The following is a 23,223-nucleotide window of genomic DNA, read 5'->3' as shown; positions in this document are numbered from 1 at the left end:
GTTGAACATTTATCTCAAGTAGATACACTCCTTGGAGAGAACAATCATGGGAGAAAGAAGGGCTGCTTATGCACAGGGAGACAGCTCAGGGGACAGGAGCCCATGGAGGGATGGACACTGGGAAGAGGTTAACCGTGGGGAGGAGGTGGGAGGGGAGCTGTTTCATTGTGGTGAACTGTGCTCAATGTCATGAGACAAAGTATATATGAACTGCTGTGTGGAAAGTGAACTTGCTCTGTAAATCTTCACCCAAATCACACACACACACACACACACACACACAAAGAATCTATGCACATCCACTCTAATAAGATAGTCCAGCAAGATGGCTGGTTTCAAAATGGATATATTAAGTGGATAATTTTTACACACAATACAAAAAAAGTGCTATGAAAATCCCTTCAGGAAAGCTTGCACACATGTCTGGAGAGTTTCTTTAGGACTTCCATCTAGAACGGAGAAACTGGTTGCAGAGAAGGACCCTCTTTACCCTTGTTAGACATTGCCAGATTGCTCTCTTTACTCTCTCACTGGTAATGATGAAGGAGTCTTGGTAGTGCAATGGTTAGTTAAGCTCTCAGCTGCTAACTGCTAAAGGTTGGCAGATCAAATCTACTCAGCAGCTCTACAGGAGAAAGGTCTGTCGATCTGTTTCTGTGAAGATTACAGCCAAGAAAACTGTCTCATGGAGATGCAATGAGTTGGAATCCACTTGACAGGGCTCAACAACAACAACAGCAATGTACAAGTTTTCATTGTTTTATATCTGCACCAAGACTTGGTATTACCAAGCATTATAATTTTTTTTCCAATTTTATGGATATGATTTGATACCTTGTTCTAATTTGCATTTTCTCGATTAACACTCATGTTGAACATCTTTCTGTATGTTTATCACTAATTCTGCTTTCCTTTCTGTGAATGCTTTTCATGTCCTTTGTTTGTCTATGAACTTGAAATGTCATTACAATCATGCTTCATATCCATGGGGGATTGGTTGTAGGACCCCTGTGTATATCAAAATCCACAGATGCATAAGTATGATGAAAGGATACAACCCTGAAGCACAGTACACCCTTCCTGATTTTAAACCATACACTATCTCCTTGCTTGGGAGCTCTGGTAGCATAGTGCCTAAGGCACTTGACTGCTAACCAGAAGGCTGGTGGTTCAAACCCACCAGCCACTCCCTGGAAGGAAGGTTGGGCAATCTACTTTCATAGTGATACTGCCTCAGAAACCCAAGAAGGGGTCACTATGGGTTGCATCCGACTCCATGGCAATGATTGCATTTGTTTTTTGGTTATCTCCTTGTTCTGTTTGGACTTAGCTTTAGGGACTATAAAATAAAGTTTTCTCATTTTCTCAGTCAAGAGCATATATATTTCTGTTAGATTTATTCCTAGGTGTCTCATAGTTTTTAATTCCATGATGATCAAGATTTCTTCTTCTGATTATCTGTTTTAATTAGTTATAAGAAACACCAGTAGCCTTGCTTATTGATCTTATTGGTTCTGAGAGTTGACAGTTGATTCTCATGTACTTTCTAAATAAAACTACACTATTTAGAGACAATTTCTTTATTCCTTTTCAATTTTTATAGTTTCTTTTTCCTCTTTTTGATATAACTATAATGGGTTGATGCTTCAGTACAATGTTGAATACTATTGGTGATAGTAAGACATACTGGTCTTATTCTCGCTTTGTTGAGAATCCTTACAAAGTTTTGCCAGTAAGTGCTACTGCCTTGGAAACCCAAGGAGAGGTCGCTATGAGTCAGGTCTGACTCGACGGCACATAACAACAACAACAACAACATAATGTTTGATGTAGGTTTTTGGTAGCAACATTTAGTCAGATTAAGAAAGTTATCTTTTATTCATAGTTATGTGACATTTTAAAAAGTCATGAATGGGTATTGAATTTCATCAGTGATGCTTTGTTTTGGTGTGTGTTGGTAGGATCATGCATTTTTCTCTGGTGGCCTAGTGCCTAAGGCGTTAGACTGCTAGCCAGAAAGCTGGTGGTTCAAACGTACCAGCCACTCCTCAGAAGGAAGGTTGGGCAATCTACTTCAATAGTGATACTGCCTCGGAAACCCAAGGAGGGGTCGCTATCAGTTGGATCCAACTTGATGGCAGTGTGTTTGGCTTGGTTTTGGAATCTGTTTACAGGATTTTAGATTGAACCATATGAAATTGCCAGTATTCAACTAGTTTTGGCTTACAGAAATGGCAATTTCAAATGGTTTACCTAATAAAAAACATTATGAGCATTTCTAATGTTGATTCTTCCCATTCCTAAAAGAAATTCCTTTGGTCATTTTTGTTTAAACACACATCTGGATCAAGTTGATATTTTATCCAGGAATTTTAGATCTACAATGGTAAATGAGAGTGACCTAATAGTTTCTGTTCTTATACCGCTAGTTTCCAGTTTCACATCAGTGTTTCTATTGGTCTCATTTAGAAAAAGTTAATTTGGTAGTGGAGCCTTATTTTTCTCTTTTCTGAAATAGTTGTGACTCTTGCAGGGATTACCTGCTTCTTGGAAGTTTTCTTAAAGTTTACCTGAAAAATAGTCTGGGCCTGGGGCCTTTGGGAAGGGTATGAGGGAATTCCAATTTTGAATGATAATTGGTCTATTCAGATATTCTATTTTTCCTTGATTTTAATACGATTGTTTTCCTATAAAAATTTCCCTTTCATCAAAGTATTCAAATAACTTGTCTTATGTTGTTGTTGTTATATGCCGTCGACTCAGACCCGACTCATAGCGACCCTTCCTTGGGTTTCCAAGGCAGTATCACTACGGAAGTAGATTGCCCAACCTTGTTCCTGAATATTTTATTGTTTTAAGATCTCCCGTATTTATAATTTTGAAGACTAAGGTGTGCTTGAGCCAAGCCATGTTATTTTTAACAGCTTCATATGCATGTGAGAGCTGGACAATGAATAAGGAAGACTGCAGAATAATTGATGCATTTGAATTATGGGCTGCTGGAAGAACAAATGAATCTGTATTGGAGGAGGTGCAGCTGGAATGCTCCTTAGAAGTGAGAATGACCAGACTTTGTCTCTTACACTTTGTTCATGTGGTCAAAAGGGACCAGTCCCTGGAGAAGGATATCATGCTTGGTAAAGTAGAGGGTCAGCGAAAAAGGGGCAGACCCCCAATGAGACAGATTGTCACAGTGGCTGCGATGATGGGCTCAGTCATAGCAACGATTGTAAGGATGGTGCAGGACTGGGCAGTGTTTTGTTCTGTTGTGCACAGGGTCGCTGTGAGTCAGAACCAGCTCAGTGGCACCCAACAACAACATATTTATGACTATGTCCTCTTTTCACTTCTAATATTACATATTTGTGGCTTCTTTATTTTTTGATCAGTCCTGTCCAATTAGTCAATTTTATAAGTTATTTTTCAAAGAACCAGATTTTGGTTTTGTTGATAGTTGCTATTGTTTTTTAGTTTTAGTTTTTTCAATCATTTTTGCTCCTATCTTTTTAAAACATATTTTGGTAAATATCTATATGTATATACAAAACAGAATATTTGCCATTTCAACATTTGTTATGTTCAGTTCTCCCCCTCACTGCCATCAAGTTGGATTCGACTCATAGCAACCCCTCCTTGGGTTTCTGAGGCAGTATCACTATGGAAGTAGATTGCCCAACCTTCCTTCCAAGGAGTGGCTGGTGGGTTTGAACCGCCAACCTTCTGATTAGCAGTCAAATGCCTTAGGCACTTTCAGTTCAGTGACATTAATTACATTTATTACATTATGTAGTCATCACCACTATCCATTTCCAGATTTTTCCATCTCCCTCAAAAGCAGCTCAGTGCCATCTAAGAAATGATTCCTCCTTAGCTCCTCCTTCCTATGTCAGTCTGCTTTTATCTTTAAAAGTATCTTTCTTCTATTTACTTTGGATCTATTCTGTTATATTATTCAAGCTACCGAAATCCTTATTTATTTTTAACATCGGTGATCTGCCAAAGACTAACAGAGTATATTAAAATCTTCTGTGATGATTATAACTTTATTAAAATTTTAATATTTCTAGCAGCTTTTATTTAATATATTCATGCTATGTTATTTAGCACATACAATTTTACTGTGGATTGATTCCATGTTTTATTAATATAAAAGAATCATCTTTTTCTTTTCCTTATAAGATGTGGGAGAAGGTCTCAAATTTATCTTATAATAAACTGATTTCATTTTTCTGAGGTTTACTATCTTCCCTTCATTGCCTCCATTCCATTTTTTAATTGGGTGATCATGTTTTTCATCTCCATTCAATCTCTCCTCATCTCAGATTGCTCTGTTTTCATTATTGCCTATTTTTGTGTCATAAATATAATATTCTCTCAAATCCTGTTAAGAATACAAATTAGGAGCTTTAATTTTTTTTTTTTTTTTTGCTTACAGGAGTATAATTAGCTCAGATTCCTCCAACAGGTCCCCTTCTTCTGATCTACTCAGTATTTTCACATCCAGTTATTTTTCTTGCTGGCACACCATTATAGTGGGAGAACAGAAACACCCAGCAATCTGTCAGGGACACGAAGAATAAAGCCAGAAGAAGCCATAGCAGGAGAGCATCTCATTGATGCTAAAGAGTGTATATGTGTGTGATACTGTACAGCCTCTTCTCCAATAAGCATGGCTACTCTTGTTAGGCATGAGTCATGACAGTGCCCTGCTTCACCTGGCTTGCCACCAAAAGCCAAGTGAAACCCAGAATGTCATGTCATGAGTTAATGATGACTCTAGACCTAGCACTTCCAGAAGGGCTAGTAGGACTGAGGTTTGGTCCCTGGCAATGGTCCTAGGTATGTCCTTGACCCTAGGCTCTGCTGCTCTGAGCTACATGATCTTAGATGTATTTTTTTTCCTTAAGGTTTCTACCACTTAATCCACAGGCAGGATTTTACTTCACTGATGTGAATTGTGGTTTGATTAGTCCCTTTCTCAATCTGGACACTTTCTAGGGTATTCCATTTGTTAGACATTCCTTTAAGTTGCACATGAAATGTACTCTTCCTTGATCTTCAGTTCTTAGACCATGTTTCCCTATTGTTTATATTCCTTTAGTCTGGTGGCACAGTGCCTAAGGCATTTGACTGCTAACCAGAGGGCTGGTGGTTCAAACCCACCAGCCACTCCTCAGAAGGAAGACTGGGCAATCTACTTCCATAGTGATACTGCCTCAGAAACCCAAGGGGGGGTTGCTATGAGTAGGATTCGACCCTGGGGCAGTGAGTTTGGTTTTTTTTTGGTTAGTCATTTAAATGGGAATCTGATGGGGTGCTCCATATGCCATGTTGAGCAGGAAGTTGCCTTTCAATACTATTGCATTAAAAGGCCTTTTCTGTCTTGCCAGTGTCAGGATGGCAGCAAGGAATTCCTAGAGGGGACTAAACAAAAGGAGTCAGGTGGCCCTGGGATGCAAGTTGGGGCAGGGAGAATGAGGTTAAAGAAATTCTCAGCAGTCAAGAGTAAAGAACAGGCATGAAGTCAAAAATGCCTGAAAAGAAGCAAATGTCATTAGTCATAAATACAGGACTATATAGAAGGTTGATACCTGTGAACTGGGTGCTGCAAAATAATATTGAACATACCATGGTCTTCCAGAAGAATGAACAAATTAATTTTAGAAGGGTATGACCAGAGTGCTCCTTAGAAGCAGTGATGGAAAGACTTTGACTCACTTACTTTGGACATGTCATCCTGAAAGAGCAACCACTATCAAACATGATATGATGTCCTTGTCTAAAGTAGAGGGTCATCAAAAATGAGGAAAACCCTCAATGAGATGGATTGACAGCCACAGCCAATGATCATAAAAACAGCACAGGACTTGGCGACATTTTGTTTTGTCATATATGAGGTCGCCATGAGTTGGAGCTGACTGAATGCCAACCAATAACATAGGTTTGGAGGGTTAGTCAGATGCATGAAATATTCTATCTTGGGAGACAAGTAAGGTCTAGGTCAGGATATCAGGTGAGCATTTGGGCTTCTTTGGAGGTGCAGGCAGATCCTCAGGATTAGGAATACACTAGCATTCTGACAGATGGGCCCATTACACTAGGGCCATGCAAGAGGGATGTGGAGGTGACTCGGATGCTCTAGGCTCCTTTTTTACATACTGTCAAGTTAGACAAGAGTATCAGGTTCAAACAGCAGGGATGCTATAGCTGACTGTGGTTGTAGAGCGGCTCTGAATCCCATTTGGGAAGCTATAGCTGTAAGTTTCTTTTAGTTCTGAAATAGGTATGGACACTATTTGTATCCTAGAGCAAGGGGTCCTGAGGGGCAAGCTTGGAAAAGGAAGAGGAAACATGATACCATTCTGATCTCCCCATGTGCCCTCCCCTCCCTTCCTCAGGGCTTAGTTCTATAGAAGGGGCCCTTGCATGGCCTTTCAAGCTATATCAGAAGCCACAGCCCAACCTTTTGAGGAAGACACTAAAGAGGCTTAGACACAGGAGGAGGATGCTCTTGGCCTAGAAGGCTGAGCCCAATATTAGAAAGCTAGAGCCCTTTACCTGCTGGGTGGCAGGGCCGGCTGGGTTCTGTCTATAGAGACAAAGTCTGAAATCCTGAGAAACATTGGGATTCAACATGCCCCTCACCTCTAACCCTGTAGGATTACCTGGAGTCCTGCTTCCTGCCTGAGTCTTCTCTGACCTCTAACTTGGGTTCTGTGACCTGTGTCCCTTATTTCTTATCCTATCTTGGAAACTCTTTCTTCTACCTAGCCATTAATCTTTTCACCTGATGCTGAGGGAGTATCATGACAAAGTAGTTGGACATGCTCACCTGTAGTTCAGATAGTACTCTGAATCTAGATGGGAGGTCTCACTAGGAAGTAGTGAGGATATATGAGTGCTGGCCACACTCCATGAGACCCCTGGCAACTTAGGGGCTGTTTCTGCTTGTCCTATGAGCCATATGCACAGGACTGTTGCTCATACTCCCTTCAAAACCTGAAAATGATAACATGCTGGAAAATGCCTTTTTCTGCAGGGCTAACAACAGCCCTCTGCACTGCCCAGCTTGCATCCTGTCCATCTGTACCACTACAGAGTAAGTCACTCTGAGCTTGCTATCCCCGGTTGTGTCCTCTGAGATTGCACTGTCCATGATGAACAAACAGGTGGAGAACAGTGAAGGGTAAGGAGGATGACTGAAGACATGGCACTGGGAAGGATATAAAGCCCTGGTTTCATGCTCATTCACAGAGAGACACACATTATTGGGGATGAGAGCAGAGAGATGAGAGTGGAGTTTCAGAAGCCAATGACAGGGTCTTTAGCCCCACTGGGATTGTTCTGTCTTACTTCAGGCATTCCCACTTCCAGCTGGCCTTATTGTGAGTAAATCCTCTTGGGTGCAAGAAGGATTAGGAAAGAGTGAGATATGCTTTCCACATATACTAGAGATCACATGTCTCAGAGGGTGGGTCAAGAGTATCATCTGTACATAAGAAAGACAGCACTTCTTCAGATACCTGGAGAGAATCCTAAAGGATGGTGAATTTCATGTTTTTTCTTCAGATTTTCCAGCACAGTGACCTCTGGTTGTTTCAACTTTTTCTAATGTCAGAACTTATCTGCCTACAGGGAATAAAACTATTTAGAATAAGCTAAAAATTTTTCTTGGCTTAGGATGAAAATGCCCATACTCTGTATGAGATTTTTCTTATAATCCATTTTAATAAGACAGCTCTCTTTATTGGAGAAACCCACTTAATCATACCTATGCAAAGAAAAGTAGACACATATAGGCTCAACGTTTTAACAACTCCCTCTCTGTCACTCTAAAATCCAAGCTCTAGCACTTCTTCCTCTTCAGTATATCTTGAATCCACTTTCTTCAACCCTGCTACCATGTGTAGGCCATCACTATTGACACTGAGGCTACTGCAGTAGCCTACTACAATATTGAAACATGCTCAAAGCATACACAAGTGCACACTAACAAAATACACTGATCTTGTGTGACCACTCTTAGAAGACTATGTACTCTTCTAGTGTTATTGTTCAACTTGTAGGCCTGTCTATTGCTTGGCTCAAAGTTAAGTCACAGGGGTGAGTTCAGTTCCAGGCTTGAAGGGTGACTAAGTGCCATCGTCTTGGCTATTTCACCAGTCTCTATTAGCCACAAGAGATCAAAAGAGCAGCTTTTGCCCAGGGATAAAGCTCAGAAAGCAGGAAGGGATAGGAAAGAAAGATGAAGGAAAATGCGAAACACAGGGAGGAAGTGGGAAAAGAGAGAGCTATTATTATACTGTGTAGATTGCAATCAATGTCATAAAACAAAACGTGCATGGATTGTTGGATGGAAAACCAATTTTCTCTGTAAACTTTCACTCAAATCACAAGAAACAGTTAAAAGAAAATACACTGAGACACTGAGTATGTGAGAAGACACAATTCTCTAAACTCAAATAAATACATAGACACATATTCACACACATGTGGAAACATACACAGGGAAGTATCTATATCCACAAATATATATCTATACAAATGTGTACATGTATGTGCACACATGCACATATACACACATACTCTATTAGCTCTTCATTATCCATGTTGATGGTCAGGGTTTACAATGGAAAATTTGATCCAATGGCCACTCCTACTGAATTTAGTGTTATTTCTTATAATACAGTCCACACATATTCTATCACACATACATTTAAGTACAGTCATGCCTTGTAAAAACATAAAGCCACATTTTTAGACACTCGCATATGCTTTTTTGGGTCCTCACTTTCTCCCAGCCTAGTGAGGATAATATTTTGGGACTCACGAGGGAAGGAGAAAGTTTGCAGATAATTCATACAGAGTCAACTAATGGGGAGGACAGGGAGAATGCTGAGCACACGTCTGCATACTGTAACATACATATTCTGTCAAATCAATCAACTTTACCTTGAGGACATCTCCTTCGGAGAGTTCAAATGCTTTGGCTTTAAGCCGAATCCCCTTCCCTGGGTGGGTCTGGATGGAGTAGATGCATTCGTGGTTGTTATTGTAGTTCACAGGAAAGTTGGGAGACAACAAAGTACCCTGAGTGCCCGTGACTGAATTCCCACACTCCGCTGGAAAAAGAATCACAATAGTCACAGATTAAACCCCATCCACAGCTTGCGGGAAACAGAATTCACAGCTCTGGAGGACCTTACAAAGATGCCAACTAGTTTGCCTGCCTTCCTGCCAAAATGCCTGTTTACCTGCCCATTTGTCTGCCTGTCTTTAAGACTACCTATCAAGTATTTAAAAAACAAAACAAACAAACAAAAAAAAAACCCGCCCACTTGAATTTCTGCCTGGTTTCTTATCTGTCTCCCTCTGTTTGTCTGTCTGTCTCTCTTCTGCAGAAATAGAAATTAACCTACTAGGCCCCCTTTACTTTCACAGTAAAAGCAGCCATTTCCCACACCTGCTCACACAGTATCATAGCAACCAAACTGACCGAGGCAGATGCCAGCAGAGGAGGGGGCAGCCAAGTGAAGAGAGAGGATGTCTTTTTCAGTGTAAGAGGATAGAAACTAAGCAGGGGACAATATTGAAAAATAATCACTAGCATCTTCTGAGCCCTTATATGCAAAACACTACGAGAAACACTTTACAAGGATCACTTCGGTCATTGGTCACAATAACCAGCCCCATAAGATAGGTATAATTATGATGTCTGTTCTAAGGATAAAGAACACAGGACTCAGCAATTTAGATCAAGTGTCTCAATTCATGAAGAGGTGGGACCAAGATCTGAAACTCTGTGGTCCTTGGATTAAGAGCTCCCAATGCTTGCTAGCTGTCACTCATGCTGACCTCATGCATAACAGGATCAAACATTATCATCTATGGGATCTCCCTGGCTGATTTTCAGAAGAAGACCACCAGGCTTTTCTTCCTAATCTTAGTCTGGAAGCATCATAACCACATGCAAGCCTTCACTGACAGATGACTTGTGGCTTCACTGAGGTGCACTGGCTGGGAATCCAACCTGGAACTTTCCCATGGAGAGCAAAAAATGCCACTGCCCTCTCCTCCTCCCAACAGGCCTTAGAGAAAGTTTGAGCACAGAGGTACTAAAGGCTTGTTTCATTCAACAGGTAATGAACTCATTCCCTTGCCCCACAAATCTTTTTCCTTGTACAAAATTAGTCATTCTTTCCCCATTGTTCCCAGAGAATGTGCACATGTGTCTATTTATAGCACTTATCACATTTTACTTGAATTATTTGTTATTATTTCTAGTTCCTCCACTGCACTGTGATTCCTTTGGGACTTGGCCATTTCTATCAGCACGCCCTCCATTCCTGGCACACAGCAGGCATCAGCAGATGAACAGGGAGGCAGCTCAGTGGCTGTGTGTGTCCTACAGAAAACCAGGCCTGCAGTTGGAGCTCCAGGCTCTTGACTACTTGTGAAGTTTCTCCTGGCACTCCAAAAGTGCCCTGGGCTTCCCTGAATCACAGTGCCTACCTCATTGTACCACGATTGCTTGTCACTTATATGTATGCCCATATTGCCCACCCAAACTGTGAGCTACTGGCAGGCTGGGGCCATAATTTACTCATCTGTGACTCTCCAAGTTTTAGCCCAGATTGTCTGTAAAATAAATATTTGCCAAATGAGTGAATGAACAAATATAGAGTACATTGACCTCAGAAGATGTACAGTCCTAAAAATAATTAGGTTCCAGAAGGATTTAGATACAAGTCCAGATGGTGAGCCCATTATTTGTCTGGACATATGGGGAGTTTGGAGCATGTCCTGAATCTTTGAGGTTGAGGGTAGGAATTCCACTTTCTCCAAACTATCTCTCAGAGTATTCATCCTGGTTAGAAGGGCAATGAGGTCAACCCAGAGGATACAGCTTTGACTACGTAGTCCACCCTGATTACCCTCAGCCCAGAGCATATATCATGAAGACAGTGGACATGTCCCACCACCAAGCTCATATTTTTTCGATATGCCTGAGATCTATATAGTTCAGGACCAGTTTCAATTGGCTAAGACTTGACCTAAAACTCACTGCTGTTGAGTCAGAGCCGACTCATAGCAACCCCTCCTTGGGTTTCTGAGACAGTATCACTATGGAAGTAGATTGCCCCATCTTCCTTCCAAGGAATGGCTGGTGGGTTTGCACCACCAGCCTTCTGGTTAGCAGTCAAGTGCCTTAGGCACTATGCCACCAGAGCTCCCAAGACTTGACATAAGCCATCCTTAAAGGTTTAAGTCTTTACATAAGTCATCAGTAAGCATCCCAATACTTTAAACTCGGTCTGTTTGCAAAGAAACCAAATATTCATGATGAATGTGCTGGGCTGAGTTATAAAACTGAAGGGACAGTGGTGGACAGGCACCCAAGGGCAGTGTCAGCTGATGATTTAGGTATGATTTAGCCTCTGTAAATCTTTGTGGTGAAGGCCCTAAGAAGAGGATTTTGGTTGGGGGGGAGGTGCACATTTGGACATTTATTACTCCGTCCCACCACACAGGCAGCCCTTGAAGGATCTCTCCATCATCTCTGGGAGAGGCATGTGATACAGCAGAAGGGACATGGACTTCAGAGTCAGACAGACATGTTATATCAACTCTGAGCCTTGGTCTCTCCATTTGCCATCATCTGGATAATACAGCATCCTTATAAGACTATAGAGATTAAATGAATGAGATTTTATGTGTAAAGTAGGTGGTCCAGTGGTTGGCACACAGTAGGCCCTTAACAAGTGTCATTCCATTTATTTCCCACCATCTGTCCTAGGTGACTTTACATGGCTTACCTGCTTTCATCTGGAGCCCTGACTCCCCATGCTCTGGGACTGGCAGATAGTCCAAAAGGCTTCACAGTAGACATGTGTTAGCTATCCAATGTTCCCAGCAACCCCCAATTCCCATTGCCACCTGCCCTCTACCCAGTTTCTGACCAAGTTGTTGTTGCTGTTGTTAGATGCCATTGAGTTGGCTCTGACTCATTGCAACCCTATGTACAACAGAACAAAACACTGCCCAGTCCTGTGCCAGCCACACAATCCTCGCTATACCTGAGCCTATCATTGCAGCCACTGTGTCAGTCCATCTCCTTGAGGGCCTTCCCCTTTTGCTGACCCTCCACTTTACCAAGCATGATATCCTTCTTCAGGGAACGTCCCTTCTGACAACATGACCAAAGTAGGCTTCCCTTAAACATGGGTTTTGGCATATTTCTGGAGCCCCTTCTTGGCCCTGGCTTCCTTCACAGTAGCTACATGCTCCTTCTTTGTCCCAGGATCCAGCATGACCCTCTCATCTTTCTCACGTGCCCAGCACATTTATGAGGATGGATACAGGGTTGACAGCATCAGATGGGGCTAGTCTTTGGCCAGTCACCAGGTCCTGAACCTGCCATGGCCCCTGTCCTGCATGCCATGGAGGGTACAGGAGGGTAGAGAGCCATGGCACTTACTTCTGGGAGAAATTCCAAAGTAACAGGGGAGGCAAGCAGATGAAACTGAAAATCTAAACACAAGTGTAGATGGAAACAAATAAATAACCCAGAGAAACATGTAGGCATATGCACAGAAAAGGGCTGTCACTGATTTAGGCATCTGTGACTTCTGTCATCCCCATCAGAAGAGGTCTCAGTAAGGTCAGGAGCTGCAGCTTATCCATCAGTCTGGGGCTCCTGAGGTAGAGGGTTAGGTCTTCTCCATCACACTGGAGATCCCAAGGACAGGGACATGTCCCTTGCTGCACACTGGGGTCCTCTGGGGTCAGGGACTGTCTCTTCCATATCAATCTCTGAAGCCTCTGAGATCAGGGGCTGTGTCACCCCCATTTCACCACGAATTAGAGCCCAGGGCTGTTTATCTCCTTCTTAGTTGGGAATTCTCCTGGTAACATTGTGTGGGCTAATTCATCCAATTTATACCTACAGCACATACAGCAACTGGGCGGCTCCTTTGGGTGGGCATTCCCATGATACCTCCAGCTGAGCCTCTGTGGCAGAGCTGGTGGTAATTAGAGGTGATTGTAATTGCCAGGTGTTATTAATAACATGTGAAACAGAAGACAAATGTAATAATGAAAATATTGTGAGGTTTCATGAATAAACAGTAATTGGAAGAATAAGTTAAAGAATGAGTTTATGTAACATGATCAATGAGGCAAGAGTTTGAGGAGTGTATGCATCTGTGGTTGCGGATAATCCCATTCAAGAAAAATTTCCCACAGAATCACTTATCTGAGGACATTTTCCCAGAGTGGAAAAGAGCTATTAGCAGCTAGTATCTTAAAAAAGCCATGACAACACCTTCACCTTGAGCCCAGTGGACCTTCCATACAGCTGGACTGGTGAAAAAGCAATGACAAATAAATGAAAAAGAATTGGGGGAAGAAACCTCTCTCTGCAGAAAATACAAAATTAATCTAAAAACCACATTGAAGGATGGCCCTTCAAAACAGTGAATCCAAGACAAGAGCTAATAGGATGGTTGGCTTGCATAATACTCTACAAATATGTCTAAAAGACTCACAGATATAAAAGTTCTCTGAAGAAAAGGATGCAGGTTCAAAATGCCAACTTAAGTTGGCTCTTTATTTAATACTCAAGCAGCTCATTTTTGGCCCCAACCTATGAAGAATAGGAATTGAACCTACTATGGGAGGGGTGTGTATGTGTGTGTGTTTATGTGTGAATGTGTGTGAGATATGAGTGAGTGAGTGTGTGTGTGTGTGTGCAAGTGTGAGTATAGGAGTCAATGTGTATGAGTGCATCTGACTGTGTATGTGTGCACACATGCACCCAGGTCAAGGTGGGTGGATACTTTTGGGAATGGTGTACAAAAGAATGGATAAACTTTAGGATTATTTAATTAGTCAAAAGTAGAACATCACATCTATTTGTCTTAATTTTTTCTCCTTGAGATGGTAAGAGGTTATTGGCAAAATCAAGAAAATGACATGGCAGCTTGTAGCTTATGTAAATTATATCATTAAACCTTGGAATCAAGCATGTGAGTTCATAAAGGAGGGAGCTAAGGCTAAAGGGGTTGGGTGGCCCAGCCAAAATCTAAGAGCTGGTCAGTGGCAGAGCGGGCACTGGGCCTTGGGCTGTGTGACTGCATCGCCCAGGCTCATCCCATCACACCAGCTGTTTAAACTGCCTCTCAACTTCTGTAGAACCCCAGGGGCTTCATGGAGTTGTCTCAGGCCAGACTGACTACATGGGCCTCTAAGATGCCAGCTTCTGAGTGAATGCAATGTGTCTCCTATCTGAATTGTATTCTGGGATTTTGTGTAATATTTCACTCCAAGCACGAGTTCCATGGCTCACCATGAGCCTGGTAGAAAGTCCACTAATCCACACCTTGTCTGACTGAGCTCTGCATTGGCAGTACTGAGCAAGCAGAGCCTTCAGCCCTACAAATTAGGGACTCCCTGGGATATCACCCTCCTCTTGCCTGCCCTGCAGGCCCAGAACTCTGAATGGCCTTCCTTAGGGCTCTGGCAAGGAGGAAGGAGCACCTTGGGCCCCTGCTTCCAGCCTCCGACCAGCCCCTCCCTAACATCACCCTCCAGGCTGTTCCTCAAACACACTGAGCACCCTCCAGGCTCAGGGCCTTGGTGCTTTGTTTCTTCTCCTCCCAGGTCTTCCAGTGGTGGGCTTCTCAGATTCCTTTGGATCTCTACTAATATGTCAATCCTCAGAGAGGCCTTTCCTGACCACTCTTTATAGATAAGCATCTCCATCCTAGCGCTCTCTATCCACCCACTGCCACTGAGTAGATTCTGACTCATAGCAACCCTATAGGACAGAGTAGAACTGCTCTACAGGGTACCCAAGGCTGTAAATCTTTATGGAAGCAGGCTGTCTCATTTTTCTCCCATGGGGAGGCTAGTGGGTTCCAATCACTGACCTTTTAGTTAGCAGCTGAATGCCTTAACCACTGTGCCACCAAAGCCACTAGCACTCTAAATTGGCTTATTTTTTTCTCTGTAATTCTCATCAAAAAACAAAAACAAAAAACCTCATTGCCATTGAGTCGATATTCTGACTCATAGCGACCCCCTTTGAGTTTCCAAGGTGGTAAATCTTTACGGAATTAGATTGCCCAGTCTTCCTTTCGAGGAGTGGCTGGTGGGTTTGAACCATCAACCTTCTGGTTAGTAGTCAGATGACTTAGGCACTGGGCTACCAGAGCTCCTTATAACCCTCAACAAAACCAAAAACCAAATTCACTGCCATCGAGTCAATTCTGACTCATAGCGACCCCTCCTTGGGTTTCTGAGGTGGTATCTCTACAGAAGTAGATTGCCCAGTCTTCCTTCTGAGGAGTGGCTGGTGGGTTTGAACTGCAAGCCTCTGGTTAGCAGTCAAATGCCTTAGGCACTATGCCACCATATCTACCTGTTTACAGCCTATCTCCCCAGGGTATTGAACTGGTTCATTCAGATTTGACCCCTGCTGAGAATTTGCATTTCCATCCCCAAACCAAAACCAAACCCAAACCCACTGCCATCAAGTCAATTGAGACTCATAGGAACCCCTCTGGGTTTCCAAGGTGGAAAATCTTATGGAGGTAGATTACCTCATCTTCCTTCTAAGGAGCAGCTGGTGAGTTTGAACACCAGCCTTCTGGTTAGCAGTTAAATACCTTGGGTATATGTGAGGGATTTCCACCCCAGATACACTGAATCAGAATCTACATTTTAACAGATCCCCAAGGGATCTATAAGAATCACCTGGTAATCTTGTTAAAATGTAGATTCTGATTTAGTATATCTGGGGTGGAAATGCAAATTCTTAGCAAGATAGGGAACTGGATGAATCAGTTGGAAGCTTTGGTCTCCCCCACCAGAAAGTGAGACTCTGAAGGGAAAATTTGGCTTGTTTCATTCACTTCTGTATCCACAGTACCCAGAACAATGCCTGGTATGTAACAGGTGCTCTAGAAATGAACCCAACTATGTCCCCCTTTTCCCCCTAGTTGAGTAGAAGTCTTTCTAGGTTGTCTCCAAGGGCTAGCACTCATCTACTCACTACGCTGGGACTCCCCATGGATGAAGATCATACATTCTTCTTATAGGTCTACTAAGTGTGCATCTAGATTTTGCTGTAAGAGGCATCCTTAACCCTTTTGTGACTCATGGGACATATAGTGCCCACCTACATTTTCTGCCTCTGGAGTTTAGTGGGAAGCTCTTATCCCAGTTTTAATGCATGCTGTCATCTGATGGGGACCTGTATAACTGCATGAATCTGAAGAAACAAGCCTTATCCCACTAACCCCAGCAACAGAGACCTCTCAAGATATATACGTCCCACTAATTGTACCAAAGGAGCTCGGGGACCGTAGTACCTAAGGCACTTGACCGCTAACCAGAAGGCTGGTGGTTCAAATCCACCAGCCACTCCTTGGAAGGAAGATGGGGCAATCTACTTCCGTAATGATACTGCCTCAGAAACCCAAGGAGGGGTCGCTATGAGTTGGGTCCGACTTGAGGGCACATAACAACAACAACAACAATTGTACCAACAGAGCTCTGGTGGTGTAGTGCCTAAGGCATTTGACTGCTAACCAGAAGCTTGATGGTTCAAACCCACCAGCCACTCCGCAGAAAGAAGACTAGGCAATCTACTTCCATAAAGATTTAATGCCTTGGAAACCCAAAGGGGGTTGCTATTCATAGCGAATCACAATCAACAATGGCAGTGAGTTAGGTTTGAGTAATTGTATCAAAATCCATATACCTCAAAAAAATTTTTTCATTTCATTCAAAATGCCTTCCATTACTGCAAATACCTGGTTTCAACAAAAAATTCAAAGCAGAAAATAATTCAGTCTTGAAAGGGTTAAGTCGTGAGTCTATGTATTAAGGGTGAGGAGATAGAGTACCGAAGTCAATTTGATTTGACTGCCTACTTTGCAAAGGCTTGCCTTTGCAAAGGTCTGTTTAGTCTATGGAGAAGCCCCACAAAATAGGTATTGCCACGTCTGTTTTACAGATAAGGTGGCTGGAGCAGGAGGTTAAGTGACCTGTCCAAGGTCCCACCACAGATAAAATATGTGGTTAGTCAGTCCTCAAACCTCAGGCCTTCTGGACTCTTAGCCTGTGTGATCTCCACTACACCACAGCAATTGACTAAACCTTTGCCCACCCCATTAGTGAAGCAAAATGAAAGCACGTGACCACCTACCAACACACCTTGGCAGAGGCGAGCTCCACAGGCGCCGTCTGCCCCCCAGGCACGTGATGCGGGCGGTGCCCTCCAGCCGGTACCCGGGGAAGCAGGAGAAGGTCAAAGTGTCACCCACACCAAACTGCAGGCCCTTCCGGATGCTGTAGGCTGGGACCTCGGGCTCCTCACAGGGCTCCAAGTCGTACTCTGGAAAGGCAGCCAAAGAGTCAGGGTCAAAGACATGGGTGGGAGACCCAGAGGGAGAAGACAGATACATACAGACCAAAGTGCCAAGGAGAATGGAGCCAGACATACAGAAAGACAGAGGGAGAGAATATGCACACACTGACCCACAGAAGGTAAAGAGAAAAGGAGAGAGCGCCTGAGAGGAGCAGAGGCAGAGAGTGATCAGAGCAAAAGACCACGCCAGGTATGGGTGGTCAGGATTCTTCACTACAGTGAACAGTGGGTTAGGGACATTGTGTTTCTGGATGCATGCTTCATGGGGGTACTGATGAGGTTATTGGTGACTTGACCCTTCCTTCTTCTGTTCCTTCACCTTCATTTTAACCCCAAGCCTCAAGGCTCTCAGACTCTCCTGACTCTTTCTGTCTTGGCACTGAACCAGAAAAATCCAATCATCCTTGTACGAGAGGGTCAGGCTATATGACCCAGCCTAGGGCAACTTGTACTGGGAAAGAAAATTTAAGTGTGTCACTCAAAGTTATGTCTTTGTAATGCTGGCACTTGGGAAAGATGACAAGCCTGATGGGATGGTGTTTATGGGGCAGGGATGGACTTATTACCTCTAGTAAGCATAGAAGTAACTACCCCTCACCCCCAAGGGTCTCTTGCTTTTATAGGGGACAATGCCCCAGGTTGCTGTATGGTGAGGAAAAGGAGAGTCTCTCTCAGATGGGATGTAGTACACTGGCTGGATATGTTCCATCAGCCAGGCCACACCAGGAATGTGACAGGTGGCTTCTGCTGCTGAAGGGCCAGTATGGGCCCAGTTCCTAAAAGCCAGGTTCCTCTTGCCTATGCCAAGAGGAATCCTGATATCTGTACTCCTGGTTGAGAAGGTGGGGACTGTGGGGTGCAATGGGACAAGAGCAGCCAGGAAACTAGGTACTAGAGGAGGGGAAGTTCCTCTTTTCTTCCTGAATGGCACATAAAAGAGCTTATTTTTCAGGATTCCTAAACAGAAATAAATCTCTATTATCAATGAGTTACCGTTGATGAATTAACAAAGGCAACTTGAAAGGTTGGATGTGAAGCTTTGGGAGCAGTGAGTTTAAGATAATGGCCATGGAGAATTTTGGAAAAGGATAGTAAGAATGCTAGCACAATTTGAAGAATGTAACCAATGTCACTGAATTGTACATATATGTTAAAATGGTGTATTTTTATACTTTCACCAAAAAAAAAAAAAAATGATGGAAAAGACTCCAAATGAGACTAAAAAAATCCCAAATGTACTAATTTCAAATTCCTTTCTACTTCTTCTTCTTCTTCTTTTAATTACAAGGCTCTGAAATGGTGGAAGTAGAAGCAAGGGAAGAATTTGGGACTACTAGGGCAGAGAGTGACTTTTGTGAGGTTCTGTAGTTCAACCAGCTAGGTAGGTCATTCAGAGCAAATCCTAAACATCTTCAGAGAAGGAGATTCCTCAGCAACCTGCTAACTTCTTCTATACCCATTGTAGGGAAGTTCTTCCCTGTGTTCAATCTAAGTATCTTTTGCTGCAACACTGAGGTCATTGTCCCACAGACTGCAGAGCTGATCAATAATGATCTGCTAGAAAGACCACCCACCAGCCACTCCTGGAAGGAAGGTTGGGCAATCTACTTCCATAGTGATATTGCCTTGGAAACCCAAGGAGGGGTCGCCATGAGTCAAATATGACTTGACAGCAGTGGGTTTAGAAAGACCACAGGCTGGCAGCAGAGGGAAGGACAGATGCCCTTGAGGTTTCTTTTCCCCAGGGATCCTCACACTCTTACCAGAGAAGGTGATGTTGAAGCCTTCATACGACATGGAGAAATCAGAAATGAAGCGGACCTGGGCAGTGAAGTTGCCATAGAGCCCAGCACTGATGGGTGCTGGCAGCCTTGAGCCAGTCAGCTGCTTCAGGGGCTGGGTGAAGCTGCCATTCTCTGTGATGAGGAGGTAGTCATGGCCACTTTCCAGGTGGAAGGTGTGGAAAGTAAAGAACACACCTGTCAAGAGACCAGAGGGTTAGATCTGCAATCGTGACATGACTGAAGCTGTCCAGCTGCAAGACTGGATCTGCACAAACATTTCTAATCTGCAAATAACTACCATTATGCACTGGTGAATAAAGACAGGCAAACCTGAATGAATGAACCTGAACACACCATTTCCCACAGATCCCATTAGAGGAAAAGGACACTCAATGGTTGTCAACGTTTGAAAGGGAGATTTACAGCTAGGTCTGTGAGAATGTGTCATAGCTATTCATTAATTCACGTATCTAGTATTCATGTATTTACTGAGTTCTTGAAATGTGCCAAACCCTGGGCCAGGTGAAAGGGGAAAGACAAATAGACAAGATATTAAAAAAGTAGCTATGGCTCAGAGTGACAAATGTTATAAGGAACATAAATGAGAGTGATAGGGAGGGCAGAATAGAAAGCAATTTACCACAGAAAGAGAGAAGCATAGGGTGGTATAATGGTTAATTTTGTGTCAACTTGGTTGGGCAATGGTGCCCAGCAGTCTGGTCAAACACTAGTCTATGTTGCTATGAGAGTATTTTGTTGATATATTACAGTCATTAAAGAGCTCTGGTGGCGTAGTGGTCAAAACATTTGGCTGCTAACCAAAAGGTCAGTGGTCTAAACCTACAGCCAGTCTGTAGGAGAAAGATGAGGCAGTCTGCTTCTCTAAAGATTTACAACCTTGGAAACCCTATGCAGCAGTTCTACTCTGTCCTAAAGGGTCACTATGAGTTGGTATTGACTCAATGGCAGTTGACTGTAAATAAAGCTGAGTACACTTAATAATGTGGTTGGACCTCATCTATCAGTTAAGGGCCTTAAGAGCAAAAACTCAACTTTCCCAGGACAAGGAATTCTACTTTAAGACTGTAACACAGGTACTCTGTTAGAGTTTCCAGCCCGTCTCCTGTCCCACAGATTTCGGACTCAAGACTGCTGGAGTTTCCAGTCTTCTGCCTGATCTATGGAGTTTGGGCTATCAAAGCCCCACAATAGAATGAAACAATTTCTTGAAATCTCTCTCTCTCTCTCTCTATTACTGTGAAGGCTTGTGTGTTGCTATGACGCTGGAAGCTAGGTCAACAGTATTGCAAGTACCAGTGGGGTCAGCCATGATGGAGAGATATCAGTGAAGACTGGGAAGAAAAGCTTGGTGATCTGCTTCTGAAAATCAGCGAATGAAAACCTTATGGATCCCAACGGAACACTGTGTGGCTTGCTTTCTTTGGATGCATCATAAGGAGGGATCAATCAGTGGAGGAGGATATCATGTTTGATGAAGGAGAGGGCCAATGAGGGAGAGGGAAACCCTCAGTGAGATGGATTGGCACAGTAGCTGCAACAATGGACGTGAACATGCCAGTGATCATGAGATGACACAGGGTTGGGCAACATTCAGTTCTGATGCATATAAGATTGCCATGAGTTGATATTCTCTCTCTCTCTCTCCTATTGGTTCTATTTCTCTGGAGAACCCTGACTAATACAGATGGCTTCATTAAAGAGTGAACATTTACTCTGGGTCTTAAAAGGATGTGTTGAAATTAGCCAGGGAAAAGAGGAAAGGGCAATCCAGACAGTGGCCTGGCATGTGTAAAGGAACAAAGATGTCTATTTTAGAGCTCAGGTCTAGGATGCACATAGCAGGAAATACCTGGAATTGAGCCTGGAAAGGTACTCTGCACCAGACTGGATATTTTTCTGGAGACAAGGACAAGCCACCCTATCAAGCATGGATCAGATTACCGTTTTATAAAGATTTTGCGGACTCAGGGAGGGACTAAGTGGTGGGAGAGAAGCCAGAGAGATCAGTTAGAAAGACGTCTGCCTTGCGCTGGCTGAGAGAGGATGGGGCTTGGCAGTGGGGAAAGAGAGCAGGAAATGGATATGAGATGTTTGAGGGATAGTGTAGGTGGAAGCCAGCAGGTGATGATGCAAATGAGAAAGGAAAGGATGAATGGGAGATTCCTGACCTGGGGGATGGTGACGTCTTTCACTTCCTGGGGTGAGGTAATGGAGGAAGAGTAGCACAGTATAGAGGAGTAATGGGTTTAGATTTGAACACCCTGTCATTTGTGATTTACCAGCATCCAAGCAGGATATCTATCGGCAATTAGAGGTAGAGACTTGGAGTTCAGGACTGAAGTTGAGTTACAGAGGTAAAATGAGCAATGATGGTTCAGTGGTAGAATGATTACTTTCCATGTGGAAGCCCTGAGTTTGATTCCTGGCCAATGGACCTCATGTGCAGCCACCACTCATCTCTCATTGGAGGCTTGCGTGTTGCTACAATGCTGAATACATTTCAGTAGAGCTTCCAGACTAAGACAGACTAGGAAGAAAGGCCTGGTGACCAACAACTGATCACTGGGATCGTCCAGGATTAGGCAGCATTTCATTCCACTGTGCATGGGGTCACCATGACTTGGGAGTCTACTCAATGGTAGCTAATAACAAAACAACAACATAGAGGTAGATCTGGGAGTCACCAGCAAACAGGTGATATTTGAAGCCACAACATGGAGAAGAGGGTCCAACAAGAGTAAGGAGACTGAAAGCCAAAGAAAGCAAGGATTAAAGTCTGGGGAGAAGTGACATGAAATAGGTGACAGGGAGGAGGAGCTTGGAAGGAACAGAAATGTAGAAAGAGGAATGAGAGAGTTCCACTAAGAAAGAAGGGGCCAGAAGCACTACATAAGAATAACATTTGTTAACACTTTGGGCATTAACTATTTGTACATCACCATCCTAAGTGTTTTGGGAGCTCTGGTAGCATACTGCCTAAGGCACCTGACTGCTAACCAGAAGGCTGGCAGTTCAAACCCACCAACCACTCCTCGGAAGGAAGACTGGGCAATCTACTTCTGTAGTGATACTGCCTCAGAAACCCAAGAAGGAGTAGCTATGAGTCAAGTCCGACTCGACGGCACATAACAACAACAACAACATCCTAAGTGTTTTACTGCTCCAATAGTCAGCAACTATCAATTGGAAGGAAGATATGAAAAATCATTTAATCTTGTCAATAACCCTGCAACATGGGTACGATTTTTATCATCTTCATTTTATACTTGAAGAAACTGAGGCACAAAGAAATGAAGTCACTTGTCTGAGGTCACCCAGCTAGTTAGTAGGTGGTAGAGCTGGGATCTAAGTTGAAGTGATCTGACTGCAGAGTTGGGTTTCTAACTGCTACATAACATTGTGTGGTAGTTAAGGTTGTATGTCAACTTGGCTAGGCCTGGTTGAGTGGCTGGGCAGCTGGATGTAGTTATTCCCCATGGTGTGACTAGTAATTAACTCCATGGTGGAATCTACTGGAGCAGCTGAGTAGCTGCTTTAGGGATGTGGTCTGCTTCCAGTGTATAAGAAGCAACTTTGAGGAAGGTCTCCAGCTTAGGACATGCTTGAACCCTGCATGTGGCCGAGTGGTTGTTCAGCAGCCTGCCATACTCTGCCGATCTTGGGACGTTCAATGGATTGAATCAATGGCCTGCCGTGTGGTTTGGTAATATTGGGACTGTGCCTTTTCACTTGTCAACCTTGGGTTTGTCAGCTTCAGTAGCCAGCAGCTGCCTGAGTGAAGCGATGCCTTTAGCTTCAGTGGGCTGGAAGCAAGAAGCAGAGCTGAAGCCCAAGGCTGAGAGGCTTTCACCCAGCCCCTCGAGCCTGGCACTTTGAATCTGCACTTCTAGCCTCCAATACTGTGAGATAATAAACTCCTGTTTGTTCAAGCCATCCCATTTGTGGTATTTCTGTTAGAGCGGCACTGTTGTTATTGTTAAGTGC

At 43.4% G+C, this 23,223-nt stretch overlaps 1 protein-coding gene across 1 annotated transcript in view; it reads right to left on the bottom strand.

Annotated features, from left to right (window-relative positions):
- Positions 1-23,223, bottom strand: part of CSMD2 (CUB and Sushi multiple domains 2) — a 972,087-nt gene that overhangs the window by 272,935 nt on the left and 675,929 nt on the right. Inside the window, exons 20-22 of the mRNA XM_007950414.1 lie at positions 19,198-19,413; positions 17,213-17,401; positions 8,953-9,122 (exon numbers count right to left, since the gene is read on the bottom strand). Coding sequence (XP_007948605.1) covers positions 8,953-9,122; positions 17,213-17,401; positions 19,198-19,413 — 575 coding nt within the window. The remainder of the gene's footprint in view (positions 1-8,952; positions 9,123-17,212; positions 17,402-19,197; positions 19,414-23,223) is intronic.

The sequence above is a fragment of the Orycteropus afer genome, unplaced genomic scaffold (assembly GCF_000298275.1).
Source record: "Orycteropus afer afer isolate SDZICR_OR568_19922 unplaced genomic scaffold, OryAfe1.0 scaffold00272, whole genome shotgun sequence".
Classification (NCBI taxonomy): domain Eukaryota; kingdom Metazoa; phylum Chordata; class Mammalia; order Tubulidentata; family Orycteropodidae; genus Orycteropus; species Orycteropus afer.
Note: the sequence above shows the minus strand (reverse complement) of the source record. Positions and strands in the feature narration are given on the sequence as shown.